General features: G+C 34.2%; 2 protein-coding genes across 3 annotated transcripts; both read left to right on the top strand.

Moving 5' to 3' along the window:
* The first annotated feature begins 13 nt into the window (after window positions 1–13).
* Window positions 14–11594, top strand: btr02 (bloodthirsty-related gene family, member 2). Its single transcript, NM_001077158.2, has 7 exons — window positions 14–80; window positions 3436–3731; window positions 6132–6215; window positions 7971–8195; window positions 8548–8689; window positions 10637–10663; window positions 10747–11594. Exons 2-7 carry the CDS (start codon window positions 3438–3440, stop codon window positions 11289–11291), a joined length of 1317 nt encoding a protein of 438 aa, NP_001070626.2. The 5' UTR covers window positions 14–80; window positions 3436–3437; the 3' UTR covers window positions 11292–11594.
* Window positions 11595–12651: 1057 nt separating this feature from the next.
* cldnk (claudin k) lies at window positions 12652–16353 on the top strand. Of its 2 annotated transcripts, XM_073939212.1 has the most exons (3): window positions 12652–12889; window positions 15323–15674; window positions 15753–16353. In XM_073939212.1, exons 2-3 carry the CDS (start codon window positions 15478–15480, stop codon window positions 16126–16128), a joined length of 573 nt encoding a protein of 190 aa, XP_073795313.1. In that variant the 5' UTR covers window positions 12652–12889; window positions 15323–15477; the 3' UTR covers window positions 16129–16353.
* The last annotated feature ends 584 nt before the right edge of the window (window positions 16354–16937 follow it).

The following is a 16937-nucleotide window of genomic DNA, read 5'->3' as shown; positions in this document are numbered from 1 at the left end:
TGTGGTCTGATTCACTTTATGAAACTCACCATACTGAAAGAGACAAGAGCGACTCACTACAAACACTAAAGGCACTACAGGTAAGAAACTGTGGGATTACTTAAACCATTGACTTTCATCTGAAATGTTTGATTAAAGCGTAAAGAGCAACATGCCAAATGATGCTTAAAGCTTTATAAATAAGATTGAAATGATTGGTAAACATTCTAAAGATGCAAATGTATAATAAAGTGATAAATGATATTTTTTAGTTTGATCAACTACTGAATGTTTACTGCTTTAGTTTTAGAACTATTTCTGGGGGAAAAAACTGTCTTGAAACCTGCTGGATATAAATATTTAGATGTGCTACTGACGGCACTGGTTTCTGGTTGGACTTGTTCTTCTCCATACCTTACTGAATACAGATCCTCTTTACACGCAATGAAATGCCTTGTCATTATGCAAGCGCTGGGAAATATTTACATAGGCACAATGGCTCGAGCTTTGCTCTGAGTTTTTAAATGCAAAAAAGAGGTGAGAGTAAGAAAAGAGGAGAGCATAATCAGTTTTTATCTGCGTTTGTGTTCAATGAGGCTGACGTTTGCAGACAGGAATTTTTCCAATGTCTTATCTTAGATAAATGTGTTTTCTGGATATCAGACTATCAGTGACTTATTTATTCATACAACAAAGTTGACTTTACATAAAAAATTTACCAGTTTTGTGTTAATTTGATTAAACTTAATTTTTATAATTATAAAAGTAGGCTATATTTTTATAACTATAAAATCAGTTTGTTTACTTTATATTTTAAAGCAATGGGTTTACTCAACTTCTTTTTTTTTAATCAGAATCAGAAAGAGCTTTATTGCCAGGTATGTTAGCACAGGAATTTGTTTTCGTGAAAGCTTCTACAGTGCAACAGAATTACAGAGACAGGAAAAAAACAGATAATAAATATATAAAAAAGCAGTAAGTAGTAAATGCAAATATACAAATAGACAAGTGTATATGTAGAGCTATATTATTATATACAATGTTATATGAGCAGCTGTTATGTGCAATTTGGTATGTAAAGTTGTTAAATAAGGTTCTTGGATAGTAGGGAAGGTTGTAGCCTACGAATGATTCGCTCAGCAGTCCGAACTATTCTACTTAGTCATTGGAGGTTGGATTTGGTAGCTGAACCAGACAGTTACTGGTGTGCAGATGACTGATTCAATGATGGAGGTGTAGAACTGTTTCAGCAGCTTCTTTGGGAGGTTGAACTTCCTCAGCTGACGAAGAAAGTACATCCTCTGTTGAGCTTTTTTGTCAACAGAGTCAATAGCCGCATTTCCACTATGTGAGTGTCCCACTTCAGGTCCTAAGAGATAGTGGTGCCCAGGAACCTGAATGACTCCACGGCTGCCACAATGCTCTCCATGATGCTCAGTTGGGGCAGAACAGGGGGTTTCTCCTGAAGTCCACTATCATCTCCACTGTTTTAAGTCAGCTAATCACTTTTTGAAAGTTTAGGGACTACAGAGGAAGGCATTCATCTTTTACTGCTATATACATAAAGATTTTAAGTAAATTTTAAAATAAAACACAATTTTATATTTTTTTTCCAAGAGATGGGTTGCGGCTGGAAGAGCATCCGCTGCGTAAAAACTTGCTGGATAAGTGGGCGGTTCATTCCGCTGTGGCAGCCCCAGATTAATAAAGGGACTAAGCCGACAAGAAAATTATTGAATTTTATAGTTTTTACTTTTAAAATTTAAGTTTCTTAATTGTCATTGCTTTGCTCTTTAGTTGTAATCTTTTTATTTCTGTAAAAAACTATATATGATTAAGTTGTGGCAACACATATTTAAGTCAGTTTAATATTATGTTTAATGTATGTACAATTCAAGTAATTCACCTTAAAAATGTAATACATCAACATTGAGTGTAGATAAATGTACAATTGAAGTCAGAATAAACAGCCCCCCTGAATTAATGGGCCTCCTGTTTAATATATATATATTATGTATTCTGTTTAACAGAGAGCAGACTTTTTTAAACACACTTCTAAACATAATAGTTTTAATAACTCATTTCTAATAATCGATGTATTTTATCGTTGCAATAATGACAGTAAATATTATTTTGCTAGATACTTGTTAAGATAGTTTTCAGCTTAAAGTGACATTTAAAGGCTTAATTAGTTTAGGTTAACTAGGCAAGTTAGGGTAATTGGGCAAGTTATTGTATAACAGTACTTTGTTCTGTAGACTATCGAAAAAACACATAGCTTAATGGGCTAATTATTTTGACCTTAAAATGTTTTTTTTTTATTATTATTAAAAACTGGTTTTATTTTAGTTGAAATAAATCAAATAAGACTTTACCCAGAAGATAAAAAATATTATCAGACATAATGTGAACATTTCATTGTTCTGTTAAACATCATTAGGGAAATATTTAAAAAAGAAAAAAAAATCAAAGGGGGCTAATAATTCTGACTTCAACTGAAAGTGTATGTAGGTATCAGACATTGCAATAATTGCAAACTAAAAATCCTATTTTCATAATCCCTCATGGAAAAGAAGTGTGCTTAATGAATGCTAACTGTATGTGCGCTTCAAATCTTGAAATCATTTTTAACTGTACTTACATATAACAGAATTTTAATGAAAAATAATCAAATTAGTTATTTTTAAGTTCACTTTCAAAACTGTGCTATTTAGCACACTTAAGTGCACTTTGTGCATACATTATCATAATGTTTAATATTGTGTTTTAAAGAAGTACATTTATTTTCAAGGAATAGTTCACCCCAAAAAAAGTACATTTTATCCTTATTTACCTAACTCTTACTTTCTCCAAACCTATTGTATTTTTTTTCTTCTGGTCAACACACACACACACACAAAAAAATGTTTTGAAGAAAGCCTATTGACTTCCATGGTATTTGTTTTTTCTATAGGGCAATGGTAACAGGTTTTCAGCTTTCTTCAAAATATCTTTTGTATACGACAGAATAAAAACTCATAAAGGTTTGGAACCACTCAAGGGTGAACAAATAATAAGTTCATTTATTTATGTCAATAAAAAAATGCTAATTTTAGGGTGAACAATCCCTTGTTGACTTACATAATGGACATGTAAAGTAGGCCTACTTGATTATAATTTCAACAATGACTAACTGTCACCAGAATTATTCATTATACACATAGTTTGTGTATAACAAAAGAAAGAAACTCATGTTTGAAAGTTTCATTTTTTAATTTTCATTGAGAATTGTTAGGATTTTACTTTTTTTTGGCTTACCCCTTTAATAGTCCCTGGCAGAGTACATGTATTTCTGTGCTTCATTTTTAGTGTTTTATGTAGAACATGTATTGATAAAGATGTTTTAAGCAGCCTATTTATGATAATTGAAGTGTTAATAAGTCTAGTAAGATTTGATCTGCTGCTGTGCTCTATCAGGGATGGAGTCCACCCTCAGTCAACTGTCGGAGAAGCACTTCTTGTGCTCTCTGTGTGAGGAGATCTTCAGTAACCCTGTGACGACTCCGTGTGGACACAGTTTCTGTAAAGCGTGTCTGCGTGTTTACTGGAGCCGTAGCGGTTCAGACGAGTGTCCGCTCTGCCGGAAGGCCTTCGGCTCCAGACCGCGCCTCAGCGTCAACCGCATACTGGCTGACGTCACTGAGAACTACAGAAAAACACGCCTGGCTGCCAAATCCAAGTTCTTCAGTATGGATGAACTTCAAGATGAGCCCGTGAGTACTGCTGTTAATAAACATAGGTAAAAAAAAAAAATTTTAAAAAAAGATTGAGTGTTTTAACTCAATGTTGAGTCAAATGTTGACAAAATGTGTTGTTTTAAAGTAGCTAAATTTTATATCATACTTTGAATTTTTTTTATATTAGGTCTACACATACTCTGTAAAACCCAATTTGTTAAGTTTACTCAAACCATTTGAGGAAACCGACTGCAACAAACCATTTAAGTTCAAAAACTAATCCTAATAAGTACTGTGAACTTAATCCATTTAAATAAAAGAAGCAATCTGAGCACAGTAAAACCCAATAAATGAAGATAATTAAAACCAGCTGAGTACTATAAACCAATTGCTACAAACCATTTAAGTAAAAAAAAAAAAAAACAATCTATATGAGTACTGTGAAGTTACTCAATTTAAGTTGAAGCAATGAGATATTTAATTAACTCATTAGGTCCAGACGGAATCTGCGGACGTTTTTAGCTATTTCTGCGGGCAATTTTGGTAAAAAAAAACTGCAGATTTCTACTAAATTATTTTGGGAGTATCATAACAAAAACCTTAATATGTGAAATAAAAAAAATATATTTTTAACTTGTTTTTAATGTTTAAAATGCAAATCCAATTTAATTCACTTTGATTCACTAATCATCATTTGATAAACAAAGCAAGTCTCTCATAATATATCTACTAAAAGACAGAAAATATTACTGTACAAACTGCATTGTACATAAATCAGATTAACATTTTCATATTAGTCAAAAATATTACTGTTAATTTAAAAACTAAATAAATTTAGATGTACACATGTTTACTCAAGTAAATAAACAGAATTAATGATGGGCTAAAAATCTGCAGAATTCTGTGGAAAATCTGCGAAATTCTGAGCGTGCAGGTTCCGTGTGGGCCTTCTCATTACCTTCAACAGTGAGTTCAAAACTCTTTTCAAATAAGTAGAATTAACCTTCAGTCAATTTTGAGTTAACTACGCTCATTTCATTTGATAAAGTTGACTGTTGGGTTCAGTGTACACCAATTGATATTGATTGGTATATCCATGTCTGACACAACGCTGGATTAAAACAATCCAACGTTTTGTTTATTGTGCATGTGATGATATTCATATTTATTGTATTTTAGAACAATGTGAACTCTTCTTTCTACCCACCAAAGTTCCATTTATTTGATCAAAAAATATTGTTAAATCTCTCAAATAACTGATCTCAAATAACAGTTTCCAATACTACTAATTATAAATAACTGCTAAATGTTCAAATATATTTTGCTTGTAAAGGCTGCATTTAGAAAAAGTATAGTACAATTAGTAAAACTGGAAAGTTTCTTTTTTGATTAAATGTAGGTTGGAATTTAATTTAATAGTTTTACTTCTTCTTCTTCTTCTTATTATTATTATTATTTATACATCATTAGAATAGCATGATCTGCTCCTCAAAATAAACATTTTTATTTTTTTAACAGTTTTATTTTCATTATTATTTATTAGTTTTGCTGTTGTCATTGTTAAAAACTGTTGGACTGCTTCATATTTTTGTGGAATCTTATTCAAGACTTACAATTAAAAATGTATTTACTTTTTTCCTCAAATATAAAAGAGCATCAAATCAGCATAATGATCTGTAAAGGATTGTGCAACTAAAGACTGGAGTGATGCTAAAAATTCAGCTTTAAATCACAGTACAGTACAAAACAGTTATTTAAAATAGCAATAATATTTCACAATTTAACAGTTTTAATTATTTTATTAAAGAAATACAGCCTTGGTAAGCATAATAGTCTTTTTTTTTTTTAAACCTTATGCCAAACATTTGACTGGTGGTTTATTATTGTGACTCAACTTAATTTTCAAAATCACTACTTTAGTCTTTAGTGTCACATGATCTTTCATAAAGCATATTAGGGGAGAGTTCAAAACTGCTGCTTTATATTTTTGTGGAAACTGAGATGTATGTTTTCAGGATTCGTAATACAAAAATTATTTATTTAAAAACTAATTAAATTGAAGCATTGTTGAAGTCTTTATACTTTAATTAATTTAAAATGTCTTTTGCCTTTTTTATTTATTTTTATAACGCAATTCAGACTAGATATAAGTCATGAAATATGCTGAAAAAGCTAATATTATAATCCTGTTAGGATACATTCAAATGGGAGTAAGCAATGACTTCAAATTGCAGGTGGTTTTTGATTTTATTTTGGTTCTCTCAAAACAGAAAATGTTAGTGTTATAAGGTCAAGTGTTGATGGAACCGGTGAGTCTTTGACATACATTACAAGAACATATAGTAGTGAATGCTAATCAAGTGGTTTTGAATGTTTAATACAACATTCCAAGCTCTTAACATGTTTGTGGTTCTGTTCTTCACTTGCATGCTACAGAAGAATGAGGGAGAGGTGGAGCAAATGATCCAGGAAAGAGTTCAGAAGATTGAGAAACTTCAGAATTCACTAAAGCTAGTGAAGGTATTTGACGATGATTTGATCTAAGATGGCTACACAGATATTAAAACATGAGCATAATTAAAGAGATAGTTCACTCAAAAATGAAAGTTTCCTCTCCATTTCCTTACACTTAAGTGGTTCTTAACCTCTATGAATTTTTTCTTACGTTGAACACAAAACAAATTATTCTGAAGAATGTTGGGATAAGCAGCCATCATCCATTTAAGAACAAAAAATAGTATGTAAATCAATGTTTTTTCAACCATTCTTCAGTTTATCTTTCGTTGTGCTCAACAGAAGAAAGAAATGTGGAGGATGAGTAAATTTTGGCAGTTTTTTTGTGAACTAAAGAAGCACTAAGTGATTTTTGCCAAATGATGTTGGTATTTATAAGCACCAAATCAAACATGCCCATAACTGAACAGGACCATGACCCTTTTTGATTAATCTACTCATACACTGCATTCTATTTGAAGGGGCTTATCCCTATGCCCTAATCCCTTTGAAGGTTTATTTAGCGATAGCTTCGAAAGGATGAAGGGTTTTGACCTTATTCTTTAATGCAGAAATCTGCTTGTTTTTGTGATTGTTTTAGAACTTCCGATTGAGTTTGCTATGGGAGAATTGACTAGGAATAATAAACTGCAGAATACAGTCTTGCTTTACAAACAAGTGTGTTTATGACTTGCATAAAAAGAAGAATATGATAATAAGAAAATATCAGTTTGTCAAATCAAGCAGCATAACGAGCCAATTTTTTAAATTACATATAAAAATCAGTGGATGTGAATGAGACCGGATGTCTTGAGCCAAATAGATTTTGGGCCCATTTGTGTGTCAAGAATAAGGTTAAAAATCTAATTTCATGAAACACATTTCTCCATCACCTCAACGAGATCATTAATGTGGTGCCTTCATCGACACCAAAATAACACAGAATGATGAGTATGCAAGCTGTACTTTATTTATTTATTTATTTATTTATTTATTTATGTTTTTAAAATTAATTTATTTAAATTTTTAAATAAATTTATAATTTATAATTATTTTCTTCAAAATTTGATTTATAATTGATATAAATATGGTTTACATGGTGGCTCAGTGGTTTGCACTGTCGCCTCACATCAAGAAGGTCTGTGGTTCGAGTTTCGGCTGGGTCAGTTCAGCGTGTGTGTGAATGAGTGTGTATGGGTGTTTCTCAGTTGTGGGTTGCAGCTGTGTAAAACATATGCTGCATTAGTTGGCGGTTCATTCCTCTATGACTCCTCTAATGAATAAAAGGAATAAGCTGAAGGAAAATAAATGAATGAATAATATAAATATTACAGTAGTAGCGTGTAGAAATATAAATAGAATAGAAAATAGAAATACTTTACACACATTTATAGGTAAAGACAAGTTCTGTGGCACTAAAAATTTTTTCCCGCGAAAGGAATCATGGCGACCTGAGGTGTTGTACTCTTTAAAATCCTTTATTCCAAAGTGCCCTTTAAATTAGCCAGTTTTGAGTACTTTGGTATGGAATGACACGTTAATATGGTGGCCGTGATTGTTTTTTATCTTTTCGACTGTGTGATATCTCACTTATAATGCACCGATGGTCTCCACTATCATTGGTAGACACGTCCCTTACTGCTGATTGGTTATAAGTGTGTTTTGGCGTCAAAAAGGTTTTTCAAAAATCACTTAGTGCACGTTTAAAAATTGCAAAAAACTGTCACTTCCTGGATGATCTTGTTCTTTAAATATCTGTTTTCAATTACTTCCTCATTTCAGAGCACATGTCTCCGTGAAGTTCAGGAGAGTCAGAGGGTGTTTTCCAATTTGCTTAGTACATTAGAGAAGAGCCATAAACTGGTCGTGACTGCAGTTGAACAGAAACAAAGAGAAGCAGAGAAAAGAGTCGAAAGACTTGTAAAAAGCCTGGAAAAAGAAATCCTTGAGCTGGAAAATGGACAATCCAATCTAGAGCACCTGAATGACATGGAGCGTCTTAAAAAGGTCACTGACAACATCAGTTTTTTTTTTTTTTTTATCTGTAATTGTTACCATAGAAAACATTTATTGGAATAAATTGATATATTTGACTTGACCATTATAGGTTATCATTTTTGCCTTACTATATGCATAATATTTGAATACATTCAGTAATTGAGAAATAGTTTTCTCATCCTAATGCTGTTCAAAACCTCTACACTCTGATAATTTTAATAAAATATTATGAAAACCTGAAAAAAATGTATGCAGCTGTATTCACAGTCAATATTTTACGTCTCTTCTAAAAAAATATTAAAGAATTTGAGTATTACTTAAGTAGGATTAAGTAAAAATAATTGTTGTCCTTAATCTGCAGAGCTTCAGTCACATACCTCGGCCAATGAGAGACTGGTCTAAAGTCATTCTGGAGACTGACCCTTGTGTTGGCTTCACCCGACAGACTGTGACTGACTTCATGGATACAGTGACGATGGAAGCTAAAAGACTTTCAAAAACTGGTATGACTGGATTATTGACATAATATGCTTTGCATAGTTTTACAGTACATTGTCCCTTTGCTTTAGCCTGTTAGTACTGTACAATTGTGCTTACACTGTTTTAGCATTTAAAACATTTACAGTACTGAGCATAATGGAGTACATCCCATTTTAAAAATTTATATTTTATTCATTTCTCAGTGAATATAGGCAATGAATTTTGGTGCATTTAAACTAAACAGATTTTATAAACAGATATATTTATTAAAATAATATTTTAGTCACCAAACATATTTAGAAATTGAAAGATAATACAAATTAAATTCAGCTGCAACCTACAAATCTTCAATTTTTTGCATTTTTTCCCCACTTTTTTTATTTATTTCATATTTTTCTATAACATACATTCGGGTGTAGTTTTTGGACCATTATCATACGTTATTTTGTTAGATAAGCTTTAGATTTGGCTTTATACTGACTAATCCAATGTATTTTCGCAAATATAATACTGTATAGCTTCTTAATAAAAATATACATTTAAAAGAGGGGTGGACTTTTTTATACTGAGCACTATTTTATGCTTTGTGGTCAAAAGCTATAACTGACTTAAGGTACAACTTATTTCACCATTAAATAGATAAAACTATTTTATGTTAATAAATGTAAAACACCATTATATAGACAGAAATGCCAGAGAAATGACCAGTGTATAGAATGGGAGAAACATGAGTGTATTTGTAAACCAGCTTTCCACAGAACAATCACATTGCCAGCACAAAAACACTGTTATACTTACTCTTCGGGACTTCAAAAGGTCTCAAATCCTTAAATTTTGACTTGTGCAGCACCTCAGTAAACATCTGAAATTTTGTATAGGCAAATGCTGACAAGTACATTCCAAACTCATGTGCAGTAAAGACACCAACACAAATCAATATAACTTTAGCGCTCTGTTTAATGTCCCAATTTCTCGTTTCAAGCAGAAATCTTTCAGATCAGTAAGCTAATCTCACTGATTGGTTCGTTTTAAATTCCTAATGTCTCGCCTTGAATGCAGACAACAGAAAATTTCTATTGGTAGTGCTGTGTGAGCAGAAGTACAAATACACTGCCTTGAATCAAACCGCAGACAAGGGCTATTACTTCAGTATTCTAGTTTCACTTACCTATCCAGTCATAATCAGCCATGATACAGTTGAAGTCAGAATTATTAGCCCCCTTCAATTTTTTTTCTTCTTTTTTAAATATTTTCCAAATGATTTTTAACAGAGCAAGGAAATTTTCACAGTATGTCTGATAATATTCTTTCTTCTGGAAAAAAAGTCTTATTTGTTTTATTTTGGCTAGAATAAAAGCAGTTTTTATTTTTTTAAACACCATTTTAGGGACAAAATTATTAGCCTCTTTAAGCTATATTTTTCTCGATAATCTACAGAACTAACCATTGTTATACAATAAACTGCCTATTTACCCTATCCTGCCTAGTTCACCTTATTAACCTAGTTAAGCCTTTAAATGTCACTTTAAGCTGTATAGAAGTGTCTTGAAAATTATCTAGTGAAATATTATTTACTGTCATCATGGCAAAGATAAAATATATCCATTATTAGAAATGAGTTATTAAAACTATTATGTTTAGAAATGTGCTGAAAAAACTTCTTTCCATTAAACAGAAATTGGGGAGAAAAAAAAAAAAAACAAGCGGTCTAATAATTCAGAGGAGCTAATAATTCTCACTTCAACTGTATATATAAAACCCATCCATGAACATGATTTCTGAGTCCCATAGGATGTAATGAAGATCACAACTTCCATGATTCCACAATCAGTCACGCCATCATCTAACTACGCCTTTTTTGTTATGAATATGTGCCCTCTAGCAGCAAAAATTAAATGCTGTGCCTTTAAGAAGTAACATAACAATTATTTTCTTGTCCTTTGTTTTTAATATGCAATTTTATTTTTCAGAACTCAAGAGGTTGCAGAAATATTCAGGTGTGATTTTTAATTATGCATTTACAGATTTTTTTACAGAATTAGTTTTTTGTTTTTCTGAATTATCTGTCTACGTTTTTCAGTTGATGTGAATCTGAATCCTCGGACAGCTCATGCTTACCTCTACATCTCTGAGGATCGGAAGGAGGTCAGGCATGCAAATAAGCAACAAGAAGTTCCAGAAAACCCCAAGAGGTTTGACCGGGTGATCAATGTCATGTCCAAGGAAGCTTTTCGCTATGGCAGACACCTTTGGGAAGTGGATGTTGGAGATAAGACTGACTGGGATTTGGGGGTAGCCAAACAATCTGTCAACAGGAAAGGAAAATTCACAATATGTCCATCCAATGGTTTCTGGACGCTCAGTTTAAAGAATGGCTCTCAGTATGTCGCAAACACATACCCTCCGACTTCCTTCAACCTCAGTCACAAGCCTAAAAGGGTGTCCATTTACCTGGACTATGATGAGGGACGCGTATCTTTCTATTGTTCGGATACTGGGACTCATATCTACTCTTTCAGAGACAGTTTCACAGATAAGCTCCACCCTATCCTCAGCCCAGGACGACCCCATGGAGAGAAGAACACTGCTCCCCTTATCATCAGCAGCAGCTGCTGCAGCATCTGAACAATCTGCTGCCACTACAGCTTTCACTTTCTCTCCCACTACCATTGCAACATATAGTTGTCTGTTATTATTAAACTTATATCTTTTATTTATTATTGTTATTACTTTTTAATTACTATTTACATGAAGCATACCTCAAACTGTGATCTTTTTTTAGCACATATCAGCTTTTTTTAATGATAAGGATCATTTTCATGGCAACCCCTTTTAGCAAAAAGTTAATTTATTATATGAATATAACCATCATAACTTCTAAAAATGTTTTGTAATATTGACAAAATAAAATTTTGACTTCTAAGTAAATCATTATGCTTCAATAATCGTTCCTAATGCTTAAAAAAATCTGATTAGTTTAGTTTGTTGACTGAAATATTGAAGTACTTGATTATAATTTAAACTTTAGTAGGTTATTTAGTATTAAGTTAATATTTTAAATGTACCAAATTACTCGTTCTTAATAACAAATGTAATGCAATAATGAATATATTTAAAAACCTGACAAATATGTTTGAATATAAATGGCATAAAATATATTTTAGTTCACCATAATTATACTGTAAATGCTTTCAGTAGATGTAATATTGAACAAATGAATTATGTGCTTAAGCTCTACTTATGTGCTCTGGTCACAGTTGCAATAATTTTTCAAATACTGTTACACAAAATATTTTCATCAACAACTAAATAATTGTTTAAATTACACAACAAATTTAGACTGCACTGAAATACATTTTTAAATATTATGTTTTGTTCTAAAGTCTGATAAAGTGTACTTGTTTTTCCACAAGGGAATGCATAGCAATATCTTGGCGACTATCCACAACCTCAAACCATCATGGCAGGGTGAGTTTTGTGTTGGCAAGCACCTCTCAGATATTCTCGGCTAAAAGTAAAAATGTAAATATTATTATTATTTATATTAGTTACACTAATCAAATATGGTGATCTATGTCTTAAATAAACCATATACGGTTTGAACTTATCTTTAAAAAATGTGTAAGCTTTTGTAATCATTTATTTAAATATTTATTTTATTTATAGTTTCACACATATTCCATTATCCTACAGACATGAAAGAAGGACGTTAAAATTCTTGTATCCGGTCTCACTGTGAACATTTATGAAAGTGCAATCAATAAAAGGTAGTAAGAAAAGATGGAGTTCACTTGAAAGAGCGAGAAGTTGAAGGATGAAAAAGAGGACTGGATGGCTGGGTTGGGCTGGGGATGGAGGAACGCGAGGGCGAGAGAACAGCGAGTCATTGTGCTGGTACACCAGGCACTGGGAGACACACTCAAGACACATTCACGCATTCACACACTGACACAAACACACACATAAGCTTGTGCTTCTGCCCACTGCTGCACAGACCCAAACTGGCATCCCAGAGGGCAGCACTTTACTCCTGTCCTCGCCTTCCAAACGTGACATTCAACCCTAGCTGAGCATCTCCATCTACAGGTTACCCCTCCATCATATTTCTATGGCATTTCGGCTCAAGCTCTGGATCCAGGAGCACAAAACAAGAACCTAGAGGATTAGCAGATGAGAGACTGAGGTCGGAGATAATCTTCAAAGTCTTCACTGTCACTCATCAGGTAACACTTTTTTATGGAAATCTGAAGTTAATGGCTCAGTAAAAAACTTTATATGTGACCCTGGGCTACAAAACAGGTAAGTTTTAGGAGCATATGAAATTATAATATATGAATTTACAGTTTTTAATAGCAATGTTAAGCAAATATTGTGTTCCATATAAATTTTCTGTGAATTTCCAACCATAATTATGTAAAAACTTAATTTTAGTTTGGGATATACAGTGGTAACTGTATCTTAGCCAAATATTTTGGCCTATTCAATGAATCACATCACATTCATTTGGACAGTTTATTCACATTTCAGATAATGTGCAAAACCTTAATTTTAGAAAATGTACCCTTATTCCCATCTTTGTGGTCCAGGGTTAAATATTTTGCTCTTTTTAAAGTGTGTTTTTCTCATTGAGGCTAAATGCCTATAAAGCACAGTTATAGCAGCATTCAGATGGGACATAAACAGACCAGAGCCTGCTTGTCCCACTCTGAATGTTTCAAAGAAAGCTTCTTGTGTCCAGAGGCTCCTCATGTTTTTCTGAGATAATCCACTCACCCCACCAGGCGTAGCTCTACACCCACCACAGTGTGAAAAGGACCCATTCTCTCGGACGTACAGTATAGTGAATCCAGTAATGCTAACTGTACATAACAGTGGCTAAATATTTGGGTGTAAAACCACATTAATATTTAAAGGGATGCTTGGGGTTTGCAAATTAAAACAGCAGTACAATAGAATAACATAAAAACAATAGAATGAAATATTTCCACTTATGCTGGAATGACTTTTTGGAGATATTTATTTTTGCTTTCCCATTGCTCAAGAGGTATTTAGCATTTAGACTTCATTTAGAGTGAAATGTATTTTGACTGAAAGTATTATCGGTAACGACAGACAGCTAGGCCATGTGGAACGAACAGAAATCTGATGACTTTGAAAGTCATTTAGTGAGTGGGTGGCATTAAACCCTACCTTGTCAACTTAACTTGTGACTAGTGTGATAAAGTCACTTACTGACCTTATCTTTCTGTGATTTTATCTTTAACCCATAACCACGTAACAACTAAACCAGATAAACGACTCGTGCATTAGTACCAGAAGTCACCTGGTGTCAGCTGTTTACCTGAACCAGGAAGGAATTCGGCTCAAAGAATGATCATATCATATCATATTTCATGTCAGGAAGTTAGAAAATAGTTTTTTTTCAATGTTGTTTTAAGGAACTGCAGTCCTCTTAATAAATAATACACATGTTATATGATTGTATGTTTACAAAAACATGAATTGTACTTTTACAGTGCAATAGTACTCAAAGGAACATCACTGTATCATATTTACCCAAAACCAATCCACCGATGTACACTCTGAGGTACTTATGTGAACTTTATATTAGTAATAGAATTTTTTTTCTGGCAGATGTTGTCTGAGAAGTTGTTTTTATGCTTAATTTATTCGTGTCCAGCATGTTTTTGGAGGACAACATTACAGCAAACCTTTGTAACAATTATAATTAAACTTTTTTTTTCCCAATTGTTCCATTTTTCCAGGTTGAGTTTCCACAAAAATTAAAAATTCTGTCATTATTGATTCATCCTTTACTTGTTCCAAGCCTATTTGGCTTTCTTTCTATTGTTGAAAATAAATAATAAGATATTTTAAAGAAAGCCGTAACCCTGTAACCATTGACTTCCCAAGTAACTGTTTTAACTACTATGGATGTCAATGGATTTTAGCTTTGTTCTAAATATTTTCTTTTATGTTCAGCAGAGAAAGGAACTCATAAAGATTTGTAAACACTTAAGGGAAAGTAAATAGTGATTTTTATTATTTTTTTGAGTGCGTGAACAAGGCCTTTACGTCCCCGACACCATAGAGTGCCCCACTTTAATCTTTTTTGTGTGCAAGCAAATCTAAGCATCTCTTTAGAATCTTCTACAGTCATAAGCTATTATCGTGGACTCAGAAGAAGATGGCGAGGGTTAAAAGTGCCATCTAGGTCTTTCAGATTACTAGAACCCTCTGGCCTGTTGTGCTTTGGCAGAATGGAGCTAAATTCTAAAGAACAAGCCTTGTTAAATTTGAGCTATTCTAATTTACTTTCCCATTAGAACATGGATGTCCAGTTGTAGTCATGCAGGGCCGCGCGTTCTTTCAGAGTTTAGCCCCAACACACCTGATGAGATGTTTCTTGCAATCTTGAAGACCAGAACATTAGGTGGTTCATGTTTGTTTAGCCCAAAACACTCTGTTTAGCTGAAAGAACCCTACAGGAGCAGAACTGAATGTACTGGTGTTGGGACTATTCAATTGTAGAAACTATTTCAAACAGTTAGGAATATACAAGTTTGCAAGTTACATCAGTGTGTGTTCTCAGAGATTATATACTGTCCACAGCAACTAATTGTAACTTATACACTTTCATTTGTTCCAATCTTCAGGTCCATTGCCCAGTCTGTACCATTCCTTTATCGGAAAATAACTTACAAAGGAAAAAGCTTGGCTTCGGTGATTCTTGCTGACATTGTGTACCGAAGGTTCTGTCTGTGCTCTCCATTGGACTCATCCAAGTGATCATTCTTGGGAAAGATTCACTATGGCAACCACTGGCATGCAGCTCCTCGGCCTGGTCCTGTCCATCATTGGCCTTGTGGGGGGATTCCTGGTGTGCACCCTGCCCATGTGGAGGGTCACCGCCTTCATCGGGAACAACATTGTAACGGCACAGATCACGTGGGAAGGTCTCTGGATGAATTGCATCTGGCAAAGCACAGGAGAGATTCAGTGCAAGGGGTATGACAGCTTGCTTGCTCTACCCAGTGACATGAAGGCCGCCCGGGGTCTTACGGTTCTCGCTATACTAATCTGCAGTCTTTCGCTCACATTAGGTATTCTGGGTATCAAGTGCACTGAGTGCGTGGGGCTCCCAAGCCTCAAGGCTCGCTTGGCACGTGTGTCAGGTGTGCTCTTTGTCATTGCGGGGTTCCTCATCCTTGTGCCTGTTTGCTGGACGGCCCATTCCATCATCAGGGATTTCTATGACCCCTATGTGGCGGCCCCACACAAACGTGAGCTTGGACCCGCTCTCTACTTGGGCTGGGGGGCTTCGGCTTTACTGTTGATTGGTGGATCGCTTCTCTATGCAGGGTCCAATCCACCCGGGATTCCCTCTTCTCCTACATTTAGCAGTGATGAGAGCAGCCCACGCCGAGCGGGTGGTTCTTCCCAGGTCAAGGGTTATGTTTAATGACCACCACAGGCACACCAGTTCCCGAAAGCCTTCCCTGTTAGAGTTTCCCATTGTGATAGATTCAAGTTAATTTTAATCGATTTTGTATCAACAGAATATTTGGAGAGGTAGTGAATAGAAATGTGAAATCAAGTTACCTTGCCACCTCTAATGTCCACTTATAAGTCTGTCTTTCTCTGTATTTGTCTATTATGTTATTCAATAATAAAACCTTAAATCATTTACAGTGTTATATCTGAATTATTTTTGGCTGATGGCTAAAGATAGCACTTAGGTCCAATCTCAGTTCTATTTTTGTACCCCTTGTCCTTCCCCTTGGCCCTAGAAACATAGTGTTAAGGGGAAGGGCTTTAAAATTTACCCCCAAGAAATGGGACAGCGCTACAACCGCTGCACACTTCATTATATATGATCTTGATCTCTTGCTGCATATGAGATTGATGATCGCAACTGCTGTATTTATTACAGTTGCGTTATTTTTTCAACAGTATCTGGATGCAGCCTTTATGATGCAAGCCGAGATTGCATCACTCATAGATGCAATGTCTAACACAATGCACTCAATGGAGTGAGTGACATCACTGTGACGGGTAGGGTTAGGGGTGGGATTAGGTGAGCGCATTAAAAAGCATTGGATTCAGCTCAGACTGCACTGCACCAGGTCTGCATCCAGACCTCCCTCTATTTTTTTTTGTAGGTATTTTTATTCAGGAAATCACTATTTCACTATCTAGCCCTTCCCCTTAGCCCTATGCCTTCAAGATAAAGATAATTGGGAAGCCCTACCCATTTACGTGAACGTGTGA

The sequence above is a fragment of the Danio rerio genome, chromosome 3 (genome assembly GCF_049306965.1).
Source record: "Danio rerio strain Tuebingen ecotype United States chromosome 3, GRCz12tu, whole genome shotgun sequence".
In the NCBI taxonomy this organism is placed as follows: domain Eukaryota; kingdom Metazoa; phylum Chordata; class Actinopteri; order Cypriniformes; family Danionidae; genus Danio; species Danio rerio.
Note: the sequence above shows the minus strand (reverse complement) of the source record. Positions and strands in the feature narration are given on the sequence as shown.

What these genes read in the sequence shown, in the direction of transcription:
- btr02 (NM_001077158.2), top strand. Translation starts at nt 3,438, where the DNA reads ATGGAGTCCACCCTCAGTCAACTGTCGGAGAAGCACTTCTTGTGCTCT. An exon ending in TAAAAGACTTTCAAAAACTG is followed by an intron (nt 8,690 to 10,636) that starts GTATGACTGGAT and finishes TTTATTTTTCAG; the next exon opens with AACTCAAGAGGTTGCAGAAA. An exon ending in GAGGTTGCAGAAATATTCAG is followed by an intron (nt 10,664 to 10,746) that starts GTGTGATTTTTA and finishes TACGTTTTTCAG; the next exon opens with TTGATGTGAATCTGAATCCT.
- cldnk (XM_073939212.1), top strand. Translation starts at nt 15,478, where the DNA reads ATGGCAACCACTGGCATGCAGCTCCTCGGCCTGGTCCTGTCCATCATT. An exon ending in GGAGAGATTCAGTGCAAGGG is followed by an intron (nt 15,675 to 15,752) that starts GTATGACAGCTT and finishes ACTAATCTGCAG; the next exon opens with TCTTTCGCTCACATTAGGTA.